Source organism: Cryptotermes secundus, unplaced genomic scaffold (assembly GCF_002891405.2).
Source record: "Cryptotermes secundus unplaced genomic scaffold, Csec_1.0 scaffold284, whole genome shotgun sequence".
NCBI classification, from domain to species: Eukaryota; Metazoa; Arthropoda; class Insecta; order Blattodea; family Kalotermitidae; genus Cryptotermes; species Cryptotermes secundus.
This window is the reverse complement of record NW_019719361.1, coordinates 3,006-20,300: the sequence shown is the minus strand read 5'-3', so window position 1 is coordinate 20,300 and position 17,295 is coordinate 3,006. Positions and strand designations below refer to the sequence as shown.

At 39.0% G+C, this 17,295-nt stretch overlaps 1 protein-coding gene across 2 annotated transcripts; it reads left to right on the top strand.

Moving 5' to 3' along the window:
- Positions 1-720: 720 nt before the first annotated feature.
- On the top strand, positions 721-8,467 carry LOC111864615 (bolA-like protein DDB_G0274169). 2 transcript variants are annotated; one of them, XM_023851986.2, is made up of 4 exons: positions 725-911; positions 3,282-3,550; positions 5,872-5,940; positions 8,237-8,467. In XM_023851986.2, exons 1-4 carry the CDS (start codon positions 833-835, stop codon positions 8,312-8,314), a joined length of 495 nt encoding a protein of 164 aa, XP_023707754.1. In that variant the 5' UTR covers positions 725-832; the 3' UTR covers positions 8,315-8,467. The 2 variants fall into 2 exon arrangements, with proteins under 2 accessions (XP_023707763.1, XP_023707754.1); XM_023851995.2 differs by lacking the exon at positions 5,872-5,940 and having other exon boundaries at positions 721-911.
- The last annotated feature ends 8,828 nt before the right edge of the window (positions 8,468-17,295 follow it).

Genomic DNA, 17,295 nt, shown 5'->3' with positions numbered 1-17,295 from the left:
CCTGCCAATCTTCATTCCACCAAATACTCCATCATCATAACCCAGGGAAGGTACAATAGGCCAATCTGTGGCCGCCGTGCTGAGTGGACCAAGCTGGACTCTGCCCCCAATTTAGCGAAACATCATGCACGGGCTGATCAGGAAGTGTTTTAAACAAATTGTCATTCACAGATTTTTCACGTACGTTTTCGTTCATTTTGTGTTTTCTCTTTGTACTTAATGGCATCTTGCTATGTCGGGGTAGGCAAATCACTGCAGAAATGTATGATATTGGACTACAGAGAGAAAATAGGAGTCAGAAAATTCATTTTATAAAGTGCATTCAAAGAAGAACAAACCTGAGGAAAATTCTATGAACTGCTTGGTTGCGAGGCATTGGAAACCAAGAAAATAATGAATTCACCCCTCAGGCGTGAATAGTGAATATGGGATCAAAAAATATGAAGTAAAAGAATTTTTTCAGTCATATGTGCTGGCTAATGACCACAGAAGTCTGTCATCTGACGGAGAAAACATTTCAAAAGACGGGAAAATAAAGACTAACACAAGGGACTATGGTGCGAATGAAATACAGAGAAGGAAACATGTACTGCAGGGAATTAAAACACATGCTGTAATTAATTTTTGTTAAGAACAATAATTTCAAATACGCATCCAAGATGTCACTAATTTGAACCAATGATATGACAGCTTACTTGAGCCAATGAACCAATGAGAATACAAGTTTAAGATAACTGCGTGGAAGTAGTAGAACGTAGAAGATATGATTGTGCTCTGTTTCTAACAAAGATCAATTTTACCATTTGAAGTTTACCTACTTCTGATTCCAGGAATGGAATGGTTAAAGTATGCCCCCATCAGTGGTTTCAAATTAGGACGAATGTTTTCACTGTTCTCGAAATGTAGCCCTGGTAAGCATGTTCATATGTAATAGTGTATGAAACTTAAAGGTTATGTTGGATTAAGTGACTAGAAATGGTATTTAAATACTTTTCCATTCGTTATTCATGATCATTCATTCATACAGGAGTCATCAAGTGTTTTATGAAAGTTTAATTACGGAGAAGGCCGTAACAGATTAAGCCACTTTTACTTAATCCAATCTATGGGATCAGAAGCCGTTCTGAACTTTGTAATTTAAATATAATTAAACAACGGTTGTAGTCCGCTTTTCATCTGTGTAATATTTACAGTTTTCATATATGCAATGCTGATTTGTTGCTAGGGATACCAGTATACCAATAAATAATTGAACATATAGTCAGTGGAACATTTTGATCTACAAAGGAAGCAAGGTTTGTAATACTATATTTGAAGCATTTGCGAGCCCATTACCTGAATTTCAACCCCCCCCCCCCAATTAAATATCATGCATTAGGCTTGTGAGAAGGGTTGTGGAGGACTTAGTGAGCAACTTCATAAATATTTGAGGTAATAAAGAGATGTTCCTTATGGAAAAATATCTCCGAAAATTTTTATTTCAGCAAATAAATTTCAAGGCTTATTTTTCAGAAATGTATTTCAAGATATGCAGATATTAAGAACCTAGAGTTTTTCAAAGTAATCTCCCTCCAATTCGTTTTACCAATGATTTAATATCCTCTCCATCATATTGAGAGTGCGTTGAATGATCCATGGCGGAGATGCCCTTTTCTGCTAAAAACTGTGACATCAAAAGTGAAGAATGTGCCAGCACATTGTTGTGGTGAAGAATCAATGAGTGATCTCTCCACAACTCTGCTTGCTTGTACCTCATAGCATCAATAAGCCTTTTCAACACCTCCACGGATAACGTCGAATTAACAGTGGTCCTTTTGGGTACAGATTCAAAGTTCTGACATCGAAAAAGCAGATCAACATTGTTTTGACCTTGGACTTTGACATGTGTGGCTCCTTTGGCCTGGGGGTATTTATTATCAGAAGAAGGTTATTTATGTGGATTATGAAAAGCAAAGGCTTTAGAACAGACCCTCGGGTAATTTCGTGTTTTATTGTTCCCCAGTTCAAGTAGGAATTGTGATGATGAAATGAAGGAGGATGTTATGTATGGGAGAGATCAGAAATGCATTAAGAATTTCTGCGAGAATGCCTGAAGGAAAGAACTAGGCATACATGATAATATTAAAATGGATCTTAAATAAACAGGATGGAAGGGGGATGGACTGGGTTCTTTGCTAGAGTTACTCACTTTTTGGTCATTATCCATTGTCCTTATTTTTTATTTAAAAACGTTTAGGAGATTGGACTGTTTCTGTCCTCAATAAAAGCCTGCTCAGTTTGAAACATTCAGTAGAACTCATCCCCATCTCTAGACTGGAATCTTTGGGTTTCTAAGAGAGACCCTGTTCCATGGACTTAGTTCTTCCACATTTGATGTAGGAGATATGAAGGAGACAAGCATTTTGGATTATAGTGGAGAACAAAACGGATGTCTGTATACTCAGTGACTGAATATATATATATTCACTCTAAGGTTATGAAAGATCACAATTTTACTTTACACTTTCTTAGTAAGCTGCATGAATCTCTCCACATGTCTGCCCCACCCCATAATTCAACCTATACACCAAGGGAGTCTTCAAGAAATTCAGTATGAACATGACACCAAAGACTTCCTGCACCTTGGTATATGTTAACTGCCCTCAGCAATACAAACATGACAGATATGACTAGCGTTTAGAAGGTTTAATAGTGATAAAAGTAAAGGTATCCCTGTAACAGACCGTGGAGGCACATAGGGTTGTGAGATGTTGAGGTTCCCACATTTTCTAGACATTCGGCCAGCCATCTTGTACCCCACAGGAATATTCCTGGTACTCATTTCTGTTACAGGCTGAGTCGACCCCGGGGCCAGTTTTTATAGAAAAGTTGCTCATAGATGTCGGTAAGGTTGTCAGCCTTACGCGCCAGCCGCTCTTTACCCCCAAGAATATTCCTGGTACTCATGTGTGTTAGAGGCTGAGTTGACCCCAGGGCCATAGTGCTCTGGAAGGATCAGATAAATTGAAAAATCCACCTCATCAGGATTCGACCCCGTGACCTTCCGGCTTGTAGCATAGTGCCTCAACCAACTACACTACTGCGTGCCCCTTTTAGTAATTTTTATGTACATAATGTTAAAGCAACATTGGAAAGAACAGTTTGGTAACTAAATATTTTGGAGGGGTTGTAACTGATTGTATCTTGACATGTGAAACTTGTGCGATGACATGTTGCAAGCACATCTGCTAGTACTATTACTATCAAAACCAGTAAAGGTTATGGATCTTATTGAATTTCAGGCCTGCAGTTTCATAAACATTCAAGGAAGTCATTCTGGTTGCATTCAGCAGTAAGAAAGAGATGTAGTCTGCAGTCAGAAATGACTGGAGAAGTGCCAGAGAACAAACCTATGGAACGTGCTATTCGCCAAAAATTGGTGGAGACTCTCAATCCAGTTCATCTTGATATCATTAATGAGTCATATATGCATAATGTACCACCAGGATCTGAAACGCATTTCAAGGTTGTGGTTGTTTCTGATAAGTTTGACAACCTGCCACTAATCAAGGTATAATTTGTAGTCCGCCTTTACTGGTCCACCTATGTGAGATGAACCCTATTACTGAGATGTTTGACTGAAGTCAAACAAGCATCTGTTACCATACTGTATGTTCAGCTTCAGTCTATATTAAGAAATAATTATTTCCTTCCTCTGCTTCGTTCACCAGGCTGTGAAATGAATTTTTGTCCAACGTGTATATTGGGACTGTCAAAATAATTAATTAGGAGGTTACTAACTTACTTATGGAGCTGAGCCCTTGAGGAGAAGCCAAATCTGCAGCTACTCAAGAATTTCCCAGCATTTTATGGAACACGAAGATTCATTACCATGTTCACAAGAGCCCTCCACTGGTCCTTATCCTGAGCCAGATCAATCCAATCCATACCATCCCATCCTGTCTCTCTAAGATCCGTTTTAATATTGTCCACTCAGCTACGCTTTGGTCTTTCCACTGGTCTATCTTCTTCTGGCTTTCCCACCAATATCTTGTTTGCATTCCTTTTCTCTTTCCATTCATGCTACATGCCCTGCCCACCTCATCCTCCTTGACTTGATCATTCTAATTATATTTGGAGAAGAGTATGTTCAATAAATAACTGAGTAGGACATGTATATCAGTATACCAGTCGATTTACTAAATGACTGCTGTGCTACATGTTTCAGTCTTAAGGCCCCCATACACACAGTTTGGCCTCTAGTTCAGCCTGCACAGTTGAAGACTGAAAGGCAAAACTGACGTGTGTGGTGCGGCCGGCCGGCCGGCCAATCGTTTGGACTGTTGGCCTGTGGGAAACCTGTCAGTCCGTCAGTTCTGCCTGCAGGATCATAGCACATGACGTGTGTGACTCAACATTATAGGCTGGAAGACCGTGATTGTGGCATGAAGCCTGCCACTTTATCTGCGCATGTATGGGGAGGAAAGGGAGGGGGTAAACTGTTTTGTCTGTAAGGTTGATCGGAAGGCCAAACTGGGTGTGTACGGGGGGCCTTGGGATCATCATGTATAACAAACAAACAAATTCATCAACGTTCATTGCAGGACAGCATCATAACCTCCTAATTAGCTGTTGTGTCACTGGTCACAATATACATATTGATATATAAGAAATGCAATTATGTTGCTTTTCCCATATTTTTACCCTAAAATTGCATTATTTTTGGAAATTACTGAGAAAATAATATGCAGAAAAAGTGTTTTAAGTGATGAGGGAATGGACAAAGTTATGTAACAAGGAACTTTAGAATAATTAACTCTTAGATATGCTGAACAAGTACAAGTACAAGTACAAACATGTAAAGAAAATGCGTGTAGAATTTTTATGGGCAAAACTTGTGGAAAAAGTTCACTTGGGATACTGAGACGGAAATGAGAAGGTAACATCATTGATTTTGGACTGTATAGGTTATGGGCAGACTTGCTAGATAGAACTGGCTTAGGAATAGTCCAGTGACAGGCCACTGTGATGAAGGTTATCCACCTTTGAGTTCTATAACATTGAGGGATATGTTGATAAACAGAATAAATATAAAGAAAATCACAGAATAGTTAGTTAAGGACTGCTTTGCAGCTATGCTTAATCTTAATTTTTGTCTGTCATTTTATTACTTGTTCTCAAAATATTGTAAATCTTTATTTCATTCTGAATCTTAGTGCATAATACACAAGTTAAAAATGAAAAAACAAAGAAGTTAGAATAATAATATATGCACTATATTTATAATAATCCATAATTTGGTGTAGTAGGATATACCAAACTACACCCCTAGAGTACCCGCCAAAAATTGGACTTTCACGTTCCTTTAGTAGGTCTAACTAAAGTTCAAAAAAGAGTGTACTATTCCTGTATTACATTATTTAACTCTCTGCCCTTCCATAGCAAGAAGTTGCACATGACATTAATAAATTTAAACATAAATTGAGAAAGTTTCTTGTAGGAAACTCTTTTTATTCTGTTTAAGAGTATCTTGATAAGAATAATAAATTTGATCTTTGGGTATCCCAGTAATTATAGCTTTCTATTGTAGTTTGCATTAATTAGATTATTATATAAATTTTAATTGTTATTTATCTCATGTTAAGACAATCTTATATAATAATATTGTATATCAATATAATCTATTGAGAATTTCTATATCCAGTGGTTATGTACCTGAATGGATCATTGAATGATAATTAAAAAAAGCTATGATTTACATGGACAGTGACAGTTGGTGCTTTTCTTGTAACCTTAACTTAAACTTAAACTGAACAGAGGCCATGTAATTTCACAAACAACTGCAAATCTCGAGTTCTATAAAAAAGCAACACTCTGTCTCCTTTGTTACAGAGACATAGGCTTGTGAATGATGCTCTGAGGTCAGAATTGCAGAATGGAGTTCATGCTTTATCTGTTGTGGTAAGTGAAGAATGAAGATGCAAGGAAATATCTAATTCTTGGGCACAGAAAAAAAAAAAGAAACATGGCCTCCTCCTTATAAATCTCCAGGTCATGCAAGGGGTGATGCAGATATCACTGGGCCTTTGCGCTTTAGACATATATCCTTAGAATGCTAAACCTCTGTTTTGGAACAGTGTGATTTTACACTTTTCTGGTGAGAGTCCATTGGTTTTATTTAAAATTATCACGAATCATAACTTGTACTCTTCTCCAAGTATAATTAGAATGATCAAGTGAAGGAGGATGAGGTGGGGAGGGAATGTAGCATGAATAGGTGACAAGAGGAATGCATATAGGATATTGGTGGGAAAGCCAGAAGGAAAGAGACCACTGGGAAGACCAGGGCATAGGTGGGTGAACAATATTAAAATGGATCTTAGAGAGATAGGATGGGATGGATTGGATTGATCTGGCCCAGGATAGGGACCAGTGGAGGGCTCTTGTGAACACAGCAATGAACGTTCAGGTTCCATGAAATGCTGGGAAATTCTTGAGTAGCTGCAGAATTGGCAGCTCCTCAAGAAGGGCTCAGCTCCAGGTACATGATAATATTATTACATTGCATCCCCTGGATCCAGAGTTAGTCAAGATGACTGTACGATGTGGAATATGACATATAAATACAAAAACATATGTACAGTACAACCGAAGCTTTCACAGGAAACCCAAGAAAAAGCAGTGGAGTCACATGAGGTGACTCAAAAGTACTTCCACACATATATACATCAATACTGTCAACTTATGTTATTTACACAGCCTTTAGATGGATGAGTCACTGTTTAGACTATAAGTATTCATTAACGCAATAAAATGTGTATATGTTTAAGTATCGTTTTAGTGCCATTTTAAATTGTGCTTTTTCATTCATAAACTTTTGAAATCAGATGGCAGATTGTTGAAAATTTTGATCTCAGCGTAATATGCGCTTTTCTGAAAGCATGAGTGATTAACAGTTGGTTTATGAAGACAGTGCTTGTGCCTTGTGTTAACACTGTACATCTGCATTGGTCTGAAAATGTTCCTCATTATTTGAGATCAATTTGTCAATGAAAATATATATTCACATGGAAGTGTTATGATCTCTACAGGAATTATGAGATTTGACACCTATCATGAGTCTTTCTTTTGCAATGTAAATACCTTTTTGCTGCCAGATGATTACCCCAGAAAGTTATTCTATATTTCATTAAAGAGTGAAAGCTCACACTGCGTTATTGGTGAGATAATTTCTGGCACAGAAAGTGGAACATCCTCCCTACTCTCCTGATGCGGCTATGTGCGGTTTCTTTCTGTTCCCATCTATAGACTTCTCTGAAAGGGGCATGTTTTTGATCAGAAGATCCAGCAGTGTCATGCTAAAAGCGATATCAGAAGAGGCATTCCAGGCTTGTTTTAGAAAAGAGTAACTTTGTGTAAATCTGCGACAGGGAACTGCTTTGTAGAGACAACAGCAGTTAACAGTTGAGTTTTAACTTACAAAATTAGTCCTGGAACTTTATAGCCAGTACCCAGCCATGAATTAGGAACATTATTTTAGGCTGTTTAATTTTTGGGGTGGTCATGCCAAAATTTGTTAAATTGTTAATACCATATATAGTCTAGTATGTACTGAAAGTTTTAATAGCGACATGAACATTTCAGTGTGGCTGTCAGCTGTGATTTGATAAACATCACATATAGATTATATCTTTTGTCATGTGATGAAACATGTCAAGTGAGAAGGCTTCAGCAGCCATGCTTATTAGTCTGGTCAAATTTATATCTGACCACAGCTGCGGTCAGGGCGTGAGGATGACGCCTCACCTCCACCTAGCTCCGAGGTCAATATATACATCCACTACATGTGTCTTCATGGTGTAGTGCTTAATTAGTTAAGCACAAAGACAACTTTACCTTTACCTTACTGCTAGAACACTTTGAGAGATCCGCATAAAAGTCTATACTGGTGTCAAGTCTAGTGAACAGGGAGGCCACATAAATTTTCAACTGTGACTAGTGCATAGAACCAGGAATTAGTTGACCATGGAAAGCTCAGACTTTTCCGTGAGATATTTCCATGTGGAAGTACAAATATTTTGGCGTCACAGCTAACACTAATATTGAAATGAAGTAGCCACTAAAATAATCATCTTGCGCTGATGTGTCCCTGAATGTGGATCATCCTTCTGGCATCCAGTAAATGCTCTTATCTCTGTTTGCTTTCTTCCGTACCTGTTGTTGTATATTTCTGTCACATACTTGAATTTCATTGCAGGCCAAAACACCAACTCAGTGGAAGGAAGGCACACAAGTGTCCCCAAGTCCAGCTTGTAGGGGAGGTTTTGGGAAATGAACAACCTTTGTCAGTAAGTCATGTGACCTTAACAGATGAAGTCACTACACTGAAACCCCCATTTAAGGTTTCTTTGGGCAGCAGTGAATTTGTACACTGAGGAAGATCTTAAGTAGAGGAAATTTATCATTGAGATTATTGATCTTGGATATTGAAAAGTGAGCATTAAAAGAGGAAAAGTCTAAAATTGAGGAAAACTGAATTGGGGTTACGGTGTACTTTTTCTGCACAAAATACGTTTTTTAATTTAATGTAAGTACAAGAAGAAGTACTCTTTAAATTGAAATAAGAAGAAACAGTTATGCAATGTATCAAATATTTATTAAATTTTGATTACATTTACAACATATTTGTAGTTATTCAACTATTATGGAATAGCTCAGTCAGTAAGGTCTGTATGGTGTTCAGTGAGGACCTCATCCCAGTTCAACACACACCATACACATCTGGAGAACACATATTTTCACAAGCTGTACTCTTCATATAATACTGTTATTGATCCTAACATGCTAGAAAGACTAGGTAAAATGAAAAATCTAATGACCTCATCGGGATTGGAGCCCTTACATGGCCTTAAAACAGCTATCATCGGTTCTGTCCATTGGAACTGCCAGGATTCTTTAGAAGGAGACAAAGGCAGCCAGTTTTCCGAAGGCGAAGTTAGAAAATATGTTCACAAACTGAGGTTTAAGCAACGTAAGACTGTTTTCCCTAATCACCCTGCACTGTTGAGGACAGAATAGTTAAAAACGCATTTATTTTTTAGTATTAATATTTGATATATATCCTCCTTTTAAAATTGTGATTTTTTTTTAATATAGAGGGCTGGAGATGCCTGGTTTGTCCGCACCCCTGCCGGCATCAGTGGTTCCTCCCCATGTCCCTTCCATTTTATCCTTTCTAAGGCATTGTTAAATAAATCGAGAGTGCATGACTTCTGAAATGATACATGGACCACACGCTGAGAACTTCATCTGTTTGACATTGCATCGCATTGTGCAGTATGTTTGTGGGAACGTCAGCAGGTTGGCCATCTTAAGCATCCCAGTTCACAACTGCGTAATATAAGCTTGGTGAAAATTTGTTGCATTTTATATGTTAATTTCAGAAACAGTCTCTATATTTTGTTCTGCCTGTTGCCAAGGATACAAACAGATGGAGTCGCAAAGTGCATGTGGGCCTTTTAACCCACTTGTCATTGCTCACAAAAGGCTATAAGTCTATGTGATTGGCGACTATGTACCCTACCACTTAGGAAGTTCGATACATCACATGATGAGATACAGTGGTGCCATCATGACACAGTAATTTTGACGTGCGAAAACTAAATATTAATGCGTAATACAGAAGATCTGATGAAATATAACAGAAATGTTTACAGGTTGCTTCTCTGCTCGCCTAACAAGCGTCGACAGTCTTGAAGGAGTATATCTTTATTTATTTTCATTGTTCATTTAACACTGCTGTATCGACATTTTGAAAACTAAAGAAAGAATTCTTATAGTAGTGATCCAAATGTGAGGTTATCTATGTTAGCACTAGAAATTGTTGTCTTTCCTACAGTGACCAGACCCCCTTCTAGGGCCCACGCAGCGATCTAACCAGTAAAACTGAGGGATCTTTCTGCGGGGGTAAGTGAAGTGGCCAACATTGTATGCACTCCACTCACTTCCATCCACTTTCAAGATCAAGAATGAGTGGAGCTACATGTATATGGGCTGAGAGGGATAATTCATGCATGGATGAGTTCATATCTCATTGACAGAGCTCACTTTGTTGAAATTCAACATGTGGATCAAAAGACCTCTAACTTAAAGACATTTACTTCTTCACTCAAGGCGTACTTCAAGGTTCTGTTTTGGGACCCCTATTATTTTTATTGTTCATAAATCATTTGCTCCTAGCTATTCATGAGGCTAAGGTTGTGTTATTTGCTGATGATACAAATATTTGTATCCAGTACTGCATTATGTTTCAAGATGGTACACGGATGGTACTGGCCCTTGAGACCAGGTTACATCCTGACATCATCAGAGAAATGGGATTTAGTGTAAGTCTGTCTGAGAGCCTAGCTACCACTGTATGAGTATATCAGCAAAGCATAACCATTGACACACAAGTACTGGAACTGTTAAATGATGCTGATCATGACAAAATACATGATTAGAACACCTGATTACCTGCTGTTCTCCAGGTTCATCAGAATGGAAGCAGACATTTTCTGTGAAGCACTGGAAATTCATTACACACTGACATGGGGCTTCTCCATGGAGGTGTCTTGTGTGTGTGTGTGTGTGTGCGTGCGTGCGCGTGTGCGTGTGTGAGGGAGAGAGGGAGAGAGGGAGGGAGAGAGAGAGAGAGAGAGAGAATTGAGATGGGTTGCAGGTCGGTTGGAAGTTGAACACATGAATCCGTGGTTTTGTTGTCTTCTGCTCCACTCAGTCTTTCTGAACCAATGTGGCAAGACATTGAATTTTTTGTTTTTATGGATTTAATGAAGCGTGGTAACAGCAGTTCAGTCTGGTATCTCATGGATGTATGGTGCTGTTTGTTAAAATGTTTCTGTCCAGATATGCCCATGCATATCTTGGTGCCCTAGTTGTAATGACACTGACATGAAAGGTAAGTGAAATATATGTAATTCTTACTTCAAGGTCAGTGTTTGCTGTAAGGACGTGTGTACTATGTACCATTTGGATTGAAATAAAGGCTTAAAGCCCATGTTGGACCCTCCCCGTTATCCCAGTTTTCACACTGTGTATTTTGTAATATAGTTTGCGGACTTTTGTTGATTTGCATGAAGTTTTTGTCATTAATGTGTAAAATAGTATTTTTATAGAATTTGTTTTGTGTTCAGATCCCTCTAAGGCTGAACCCTGTCCTCGTAATAATTTTCAATTTAGTATGGTTTACTATTTCACCTTCTCTTCATATCTGTGCACACTTTGGGTTTGCAGCATTTAAATTTGTAATGAGCTGTCAGCTGTAGCAGCATAGCAATGTCAGGCACTGAGTTCAATGAATATACTGAGATTATACTTCGAGGAGACTTCGTTTGAGACCGCAGGTATCAATAGAATGTATCTATATATGATATATATGAGACAAACTCCGTCTTAAGTGCAACAATTTTATTGTAGTTCTTTCTTCTTCCCTTAATATAATATTGAGAATTTATCTAATTTGGTTGTGTTCAGCATGAGAGTCTTATTTTAAATGTAGTGGATTTGCAATAGAGATTGTTTAGATATTCAGTTTGGGCCATGGTGTAAGAACACAAAACATTTGTGTAGTGTGTTTTTGCTCCGTTCAGTACATTTCATGAGAAGTATGCAAGTCAAAAGGTACTTGAAAATGAGATGGTGTGATTAGGGCTCCCCCCCCCCCATTTATCTCGCAATTCATATGGGCTGTAGTGGTAATTCACGAACGTAATCATATTGGTGCACTGGGAACTGGCCGAGGTAAGAAGGCAAAAAGATTACTAATGAGATGGGATAGATTTAGGTACAAAAATGTAAAAAAAGAATTGAATGCGGGAAATAGTGTTGGGATTTGGAAGAGGAGAGGCTGGCTCAATATGAGGTGGTGTGATCTGCAAGCTTTGAATTGTAAGTTGCATTCCCAAATAAATACGGGGGAAGGGAAATTGCAAATTAAACGCCAGTGATGGTGTCCATGGATGCACTTTGCCATAAGGAATATTAATTTTGTATTTAGGGAGGTGGCGTTTGGGATATGTTGCGTATCTATGTGATATAGACTGAGTAACTAAGGCTTATAAGTAACACCTCAAATAGCTTTTGAACAAGGAAGTAATCTAAGGTCTAGTGTGTGTTGTGGCACTACAGACCAAGTGGACCTACGCCTATCTCCATGAACAACTCCACTTCGGTTTTTCCAGATCTTACACATTTGGTGGGACTCCTGGGACGGGTGATCAGCTCTTCGCAAGGCCTCTACCTATACACAAACTAAACATCCATGCCCTGAGTGGGATTCGAACCCACGATCACGGTTTCCAAGCGAGCAAAGACAGTACATGCTTTAGACCACTCGGATACCGTGACCGGCATTAGGATATCTTTAGGGGATTAAATTCGTGATCTGTTGGCTTAGGTGTATTGAGGACATTAGTAAAGAACCAAGGGCATGTCAGTCACAGAAGAAGAATGCATAGGGCATTTTGGTAGGTTAAATTGAAGGATCTCTTGGGGATACGAATAGAATGTTAAGACGGATGTTGGGAGAAATGGAGCCAAGGGGCGGGATCTGGGCAGGTTTCTCTTCTTACTTTTATTGGGGTGAGACAGATCATTTGGCTACTTGTAGCTTATTGCGCCAATCGTAGATGATGGTGATTGTAGAGCAATTGGTGAAACGAAGACTGGCAGGGGAAATCGAAGTACTTTGAGAAAATCTGACCTAGCGCCACTTCGTGTCCACCAAAATTCCCACGTGACGAGTCCTGGGAAACTAACACAGGAACCCCTTTCGTTAGTCATGTACAACATCTGTATATTTTTCGGTAAGAGGATTAGATACAGAAATGATCGAAGCCAATGCCTTCACAACATTTATTGGAGCATGTCCTTCATTGAAAAGTGAGCGATTAAGCTCTAAGATGAAATGTACCGTCCACAGAGCATTATTTATGTCTGCAGTGTCGTATGCTTGCCTTGAGATTTGCGGCAAATACCCACGTTTCGAAAGTGCAGAGCTTAGAAATCTAGGTTCTCCTCAACAACACCAATATCCCAAGGTGTAGAGCGGTCAGTAACCAGAAGCCACAGAAGTTCGTGAAAATGCAAATATTCGGAATACTGGATAAGGGGAAGCCCAACAGAACACGAGGATTAAATTTTGCGGCGGTGAAGCTTATAATCGTTGAGGTGACTAAATTGTCGATCTAGCGTGAGCTAATGAAAATAAGGCAGAATCTGTTGTGGACAGACAGGGGGCTATTGGCTATTGCCAAAAAAAAGCCATATGCAGTATATGCGAATAGTTGTAAAGGTCGTGACATGCAGTTTAGAGGAGGAAGGACGAAATATAGAAATTAATTGACTGTGACAAGTGAGAAGGGATAGACCCGTCTTGTCATCAGAAAGGATTCCCATTAGGGCCAAACAGTGAAGCTACTTCAAGACTAAGATCTGGTCAAGAGCGTTTGAATGGGCTCTAAATTAAGAGAAGGTGACTGGCCAACCGTCAGTCGTAAAATGAATTTGAAACGAAGTAAGGAGTAAAGAAGAACTTTGTAGAAACGAAACGGTGGGATATGTGGAAGACGAAGGACAATAGTTGTCACCACCATGGTGGGCCTATGGTAAGGCACTGCTGTATGGTACAGAAGTTACATGCTTCCAAGCCATGACTATTTTTTGTGAAAAAAAGAATGTAAGAAATTTGTGCATGTAGGAAGCAAGTGGTACTATATGAGGATGGTGAACGTAAGAAATTTGTACATGGGTAAGACATTGGCGAAGTATTGGAAAGGTACGTGGTTCGAGACCACCGTGTCTTTTGCCAATAGAAATTGAAAAGTGAATAAATAAATACAATATCTCTGCAGCTTTAGACCAAGTCGTATAATATAAGGACGATCGCAGAAAGTTACAGCGTATATGTTCTGGTGGTCTAGAGATAAGACACAGGCGTTGTAAACAAAAGGTCGGTGGTTCGAGACCATAAGGTTTTTTGTAATAATTTTTTTCTGGAATTATATAGCGAGATGTAACATAAGAGGAAGATTAAAGCTAAGAAATTTCCGTGGCATTGGTGGCTCATTGGTAAAATACCGGTGTAGTGAACAGAAGTTCCGAGGTTCGGAACCAACGAAAGTTTTATAAAATACAAATAAGATTTTTCTGTAATTATAACAACAGATGTAACATAAGAGGAAGATTAAAGGTCGAAAATTTCCATGGCATTGGTGGCCTATTGGTAAAACACCGGCGTAGTGAAGAAGACTTGGAAGGATCGAGACCAAGTATAGTTTTGTGATTTAGAAAGTAAGTTTATTGATTTTTCTGGAATTATAACCGAAGATGTAGCTTAAGAGGAAGATTAAATGAAACAAATTTCAGCGGTGCTGGTGGCTTAGGGGTAAGACATCAGCTTAGTGTTCAGAAGGTCTCGGGTTCAAAACCAGTAGGATTTTTGTGAAAAATAAAATGGAAAGAAGTTAGGTGATAGGGTAAAGGAGGAGGGAGAGAGAGGCGGGGACCGGGGTGAGGGAAGATTTTTCTTTTTTTTGCGGCCGCTCATTAAGACACTCAACCTAAGTGGGTTCTATTAAAATCCACATGGGATAAAAAAAAACTTTGACCCACCGTCCGCCCACCAACCACCCGCCCTTAGGGGGTGACTTTGACTTATTCATTTGAGACCAAGTTCTATGAGCGGGCGTTAGCATCAAATTGTATAATAACTGCAGCGCATTCTGTTGACTAAAACCTCATGGAAAGCCACGAAGTGAAGTATACAATGTAACATCTTAGTTTCATATGAGCTCACTTACTGGGCTGTGCCAAGCCGCTTCTCCAAAAATTCATTTTATTCACTGAGAATGATATCACGGAAGCGTAGCACCCCACCCATGCCAACCCTTACATTCATGCAGGATTGTAATCGCTTGATACCAAGATTCATTACCGAGAGTTAACAAGAAATTAATAAACCCTGCAGTGCCATCTGTGGATTGAAAACTGAACATTACTCAACAGATGGCGCTACAGTGTTATTTAATGTTTTCTTAACTCTCGCTAATGAAGGTTTGCGTCAAGCGATGACATTCCTGCATGACCCCAAGGGTGGGCACGGGTGGAGAGCCACGCTTCCATAATCTCATCCTCAGTGGCTGCAGCCCTAGTCCTATAAAATGAATTTTTGGAGGAGCGGCTTGGCACAGCCCAGTAAGTGAGCTCATATGAAACTAAGATGTTACATTGTATACTTCACTTCGTGGCTTTCCATGAGGTTTTAGTCAACAGAATGCGCTGCAGTTATTATACAATTTGATGCTAACGCCCGCTCATAGAACTTGGTCTCAAATGAATAAGTCAAAGTCACCCCCTAAGGGCGGGTGGTTGGTGGGCGGACGGTGGGCCAAAGTTTTTTTATTTTTGATCCCATGTGGATTTTAATAGAACCCGCTTAGGTTGAGTGTTTTAATGAGCGGCCGCAAAAAAGAAAAATCTTCCCTCACCCCGGTCCCTCCCTCTTCCTTTACCCTATCACCTAACTTCTTTCCATTTTATTTTTCACAAAAATCCTACTGGTTTTGAACCCGGGACCTTTTGAACACTAAGCTGATGTGTTACCCCTAAGCCACCAGCACCGCTGAAATTTGTTTTCCTTTAATCTTCCTCTTAAGCTACATCTTCGGTTATAATTCCAGAAAAATCAATAAACTTACTTTCTAAATCATAAAATTATACTTGGTCTCGATCCTTCCAAGTCTTCTTCACTACGCCGGTGTTTTACCAATAGGCCACCAATGCCATGGAAATTTTCGACCTTTAATCTTCCTCTTATGTTACATCTGTTGTTATAATTACAGAAAAATCTTATTTGTATTTTATAAAACTTTCGTTGGTTCCGAACCTCGGAACTTCTGTTCACTACACCGGTATTTCACCAATGAGCCACCAATGCCACGGAAATTTCTTAGCTTTAATCTTCCTCTTATGTTAGATCTCGCTATATAATTTCAGAAAAAATTTTATTACAAAAATCCTTGTGGTCTCGAACCACCGACCTTTGGTTTACAACGCCTGTGTCTTACCTCTAGACCACCAGAACATGTACGCTGTAACTTTCTGCGATCGTCCTTATATTATACGACTTGGTCTAAAGCTGCAGGGAAATCGTATTTATTTATTCACGTTTCAATTTCTATTGGCAAAAGACACCGTGGTCTCGAACCCCGTACCTTCCCAATACTTCGCCAATGTCTTACACACGTACCACCAGATCTATACAAATTACTTACGTTCACCTTCCTCATATAGTACCATTCGCATCCTACATGCACAAATTTCTTACATTCTTTTTTTTCACAAAAATAGTCGTGTCTTCGAGCCACACAACGTCTAAAACATACACCTCTCCCTTAGACCACCGCTCCCCTTGATATTACTCAACTATTTAACCTTTAAACGCCGGAGTTCTGAGATGGTGGTAAGCTTGACCTGGCCGGAGTTTATTTAAATGCCCGCTGCTACTCTGCGTTTAAATATCCGCTTTTGTAAGGGTGCTTAAACAATTTTAAGCGTTGTGTTTAAAAATGCTTTATCTAACTCATTTTTTTGATAAATGGATGGCATTAACTTTGTTTGTATCAGCAAAGTACATAGTGTCGCATATTATAACGGAAGATTTGAAAATTTTTATACAAAGAGTTATACTCTATTTTCAAAATTTTCCTTTAATTTTGATGAGTACTGCAAAAATTGTTTCCAAGTTCTTCACAGACTTGTTCTGCATTATAAATTCATTTCTGTTTGTAACACTTGACAAATTTAGCAGTACCTGGAGTCATAAAACAGATGGAAGCAATAAAATCATGTGGTCTTCTGCTAGCACTGCTTACACTCTTCGGATTTTCGAATCTTTTGACTAAAGAACAGAAGAATGAAAGAATGGCTATTCAAGAGAAAGCTAAAGGGGTCCCTTCTTAAGTGCTAAGACCTTCCGTTATAACTGCAAGCGATTGTTGCCCTTTTTATGGCGTGAACAGACAGTTGCATCGTGGTTGAGATACAGAGTGCGATCCGTTTTCTGTGCGTTCATAGTGATATCGAATACTGTAGTTTCATTTCAGCCTATATATCATCAAGCAGATAACAAAAGATATGTATACAATTTGAGGCTTTCACGGCGGTGACTATGAAGAAAGCAGTCTTCTGGGATTTGGCACCGTGTATATGTGGTGTTAACCGACGTTTCGGAGGAACGTATCGCCTCCATCTTCAGGG

Excerpts from the sequence above, each read along its gene's own strand:
- LOC111864615 (XM_023851986.2), top strand. The coding sequence starts at position 833 with ATGGAATGGTTAAAGTATGCCCCCATCAGTGGTTTCAAATTAGGACGA. Across the intron at positions 3,551-5,871 it reads ACAACCTGCCACTAATCAAG|AGACATAGGCTTGTGAATGA; the intron begins GTATAATTTGTA and ends CCTTTGTTACAG. Across the intron at positions 5,941-8,236 it reads TTCATGCTTTATCTGTTGTG|GCCAAAACACCAACTCAGTG; the intron begins GTAAGTGAAGAA and ends ATTTCATTGCAG.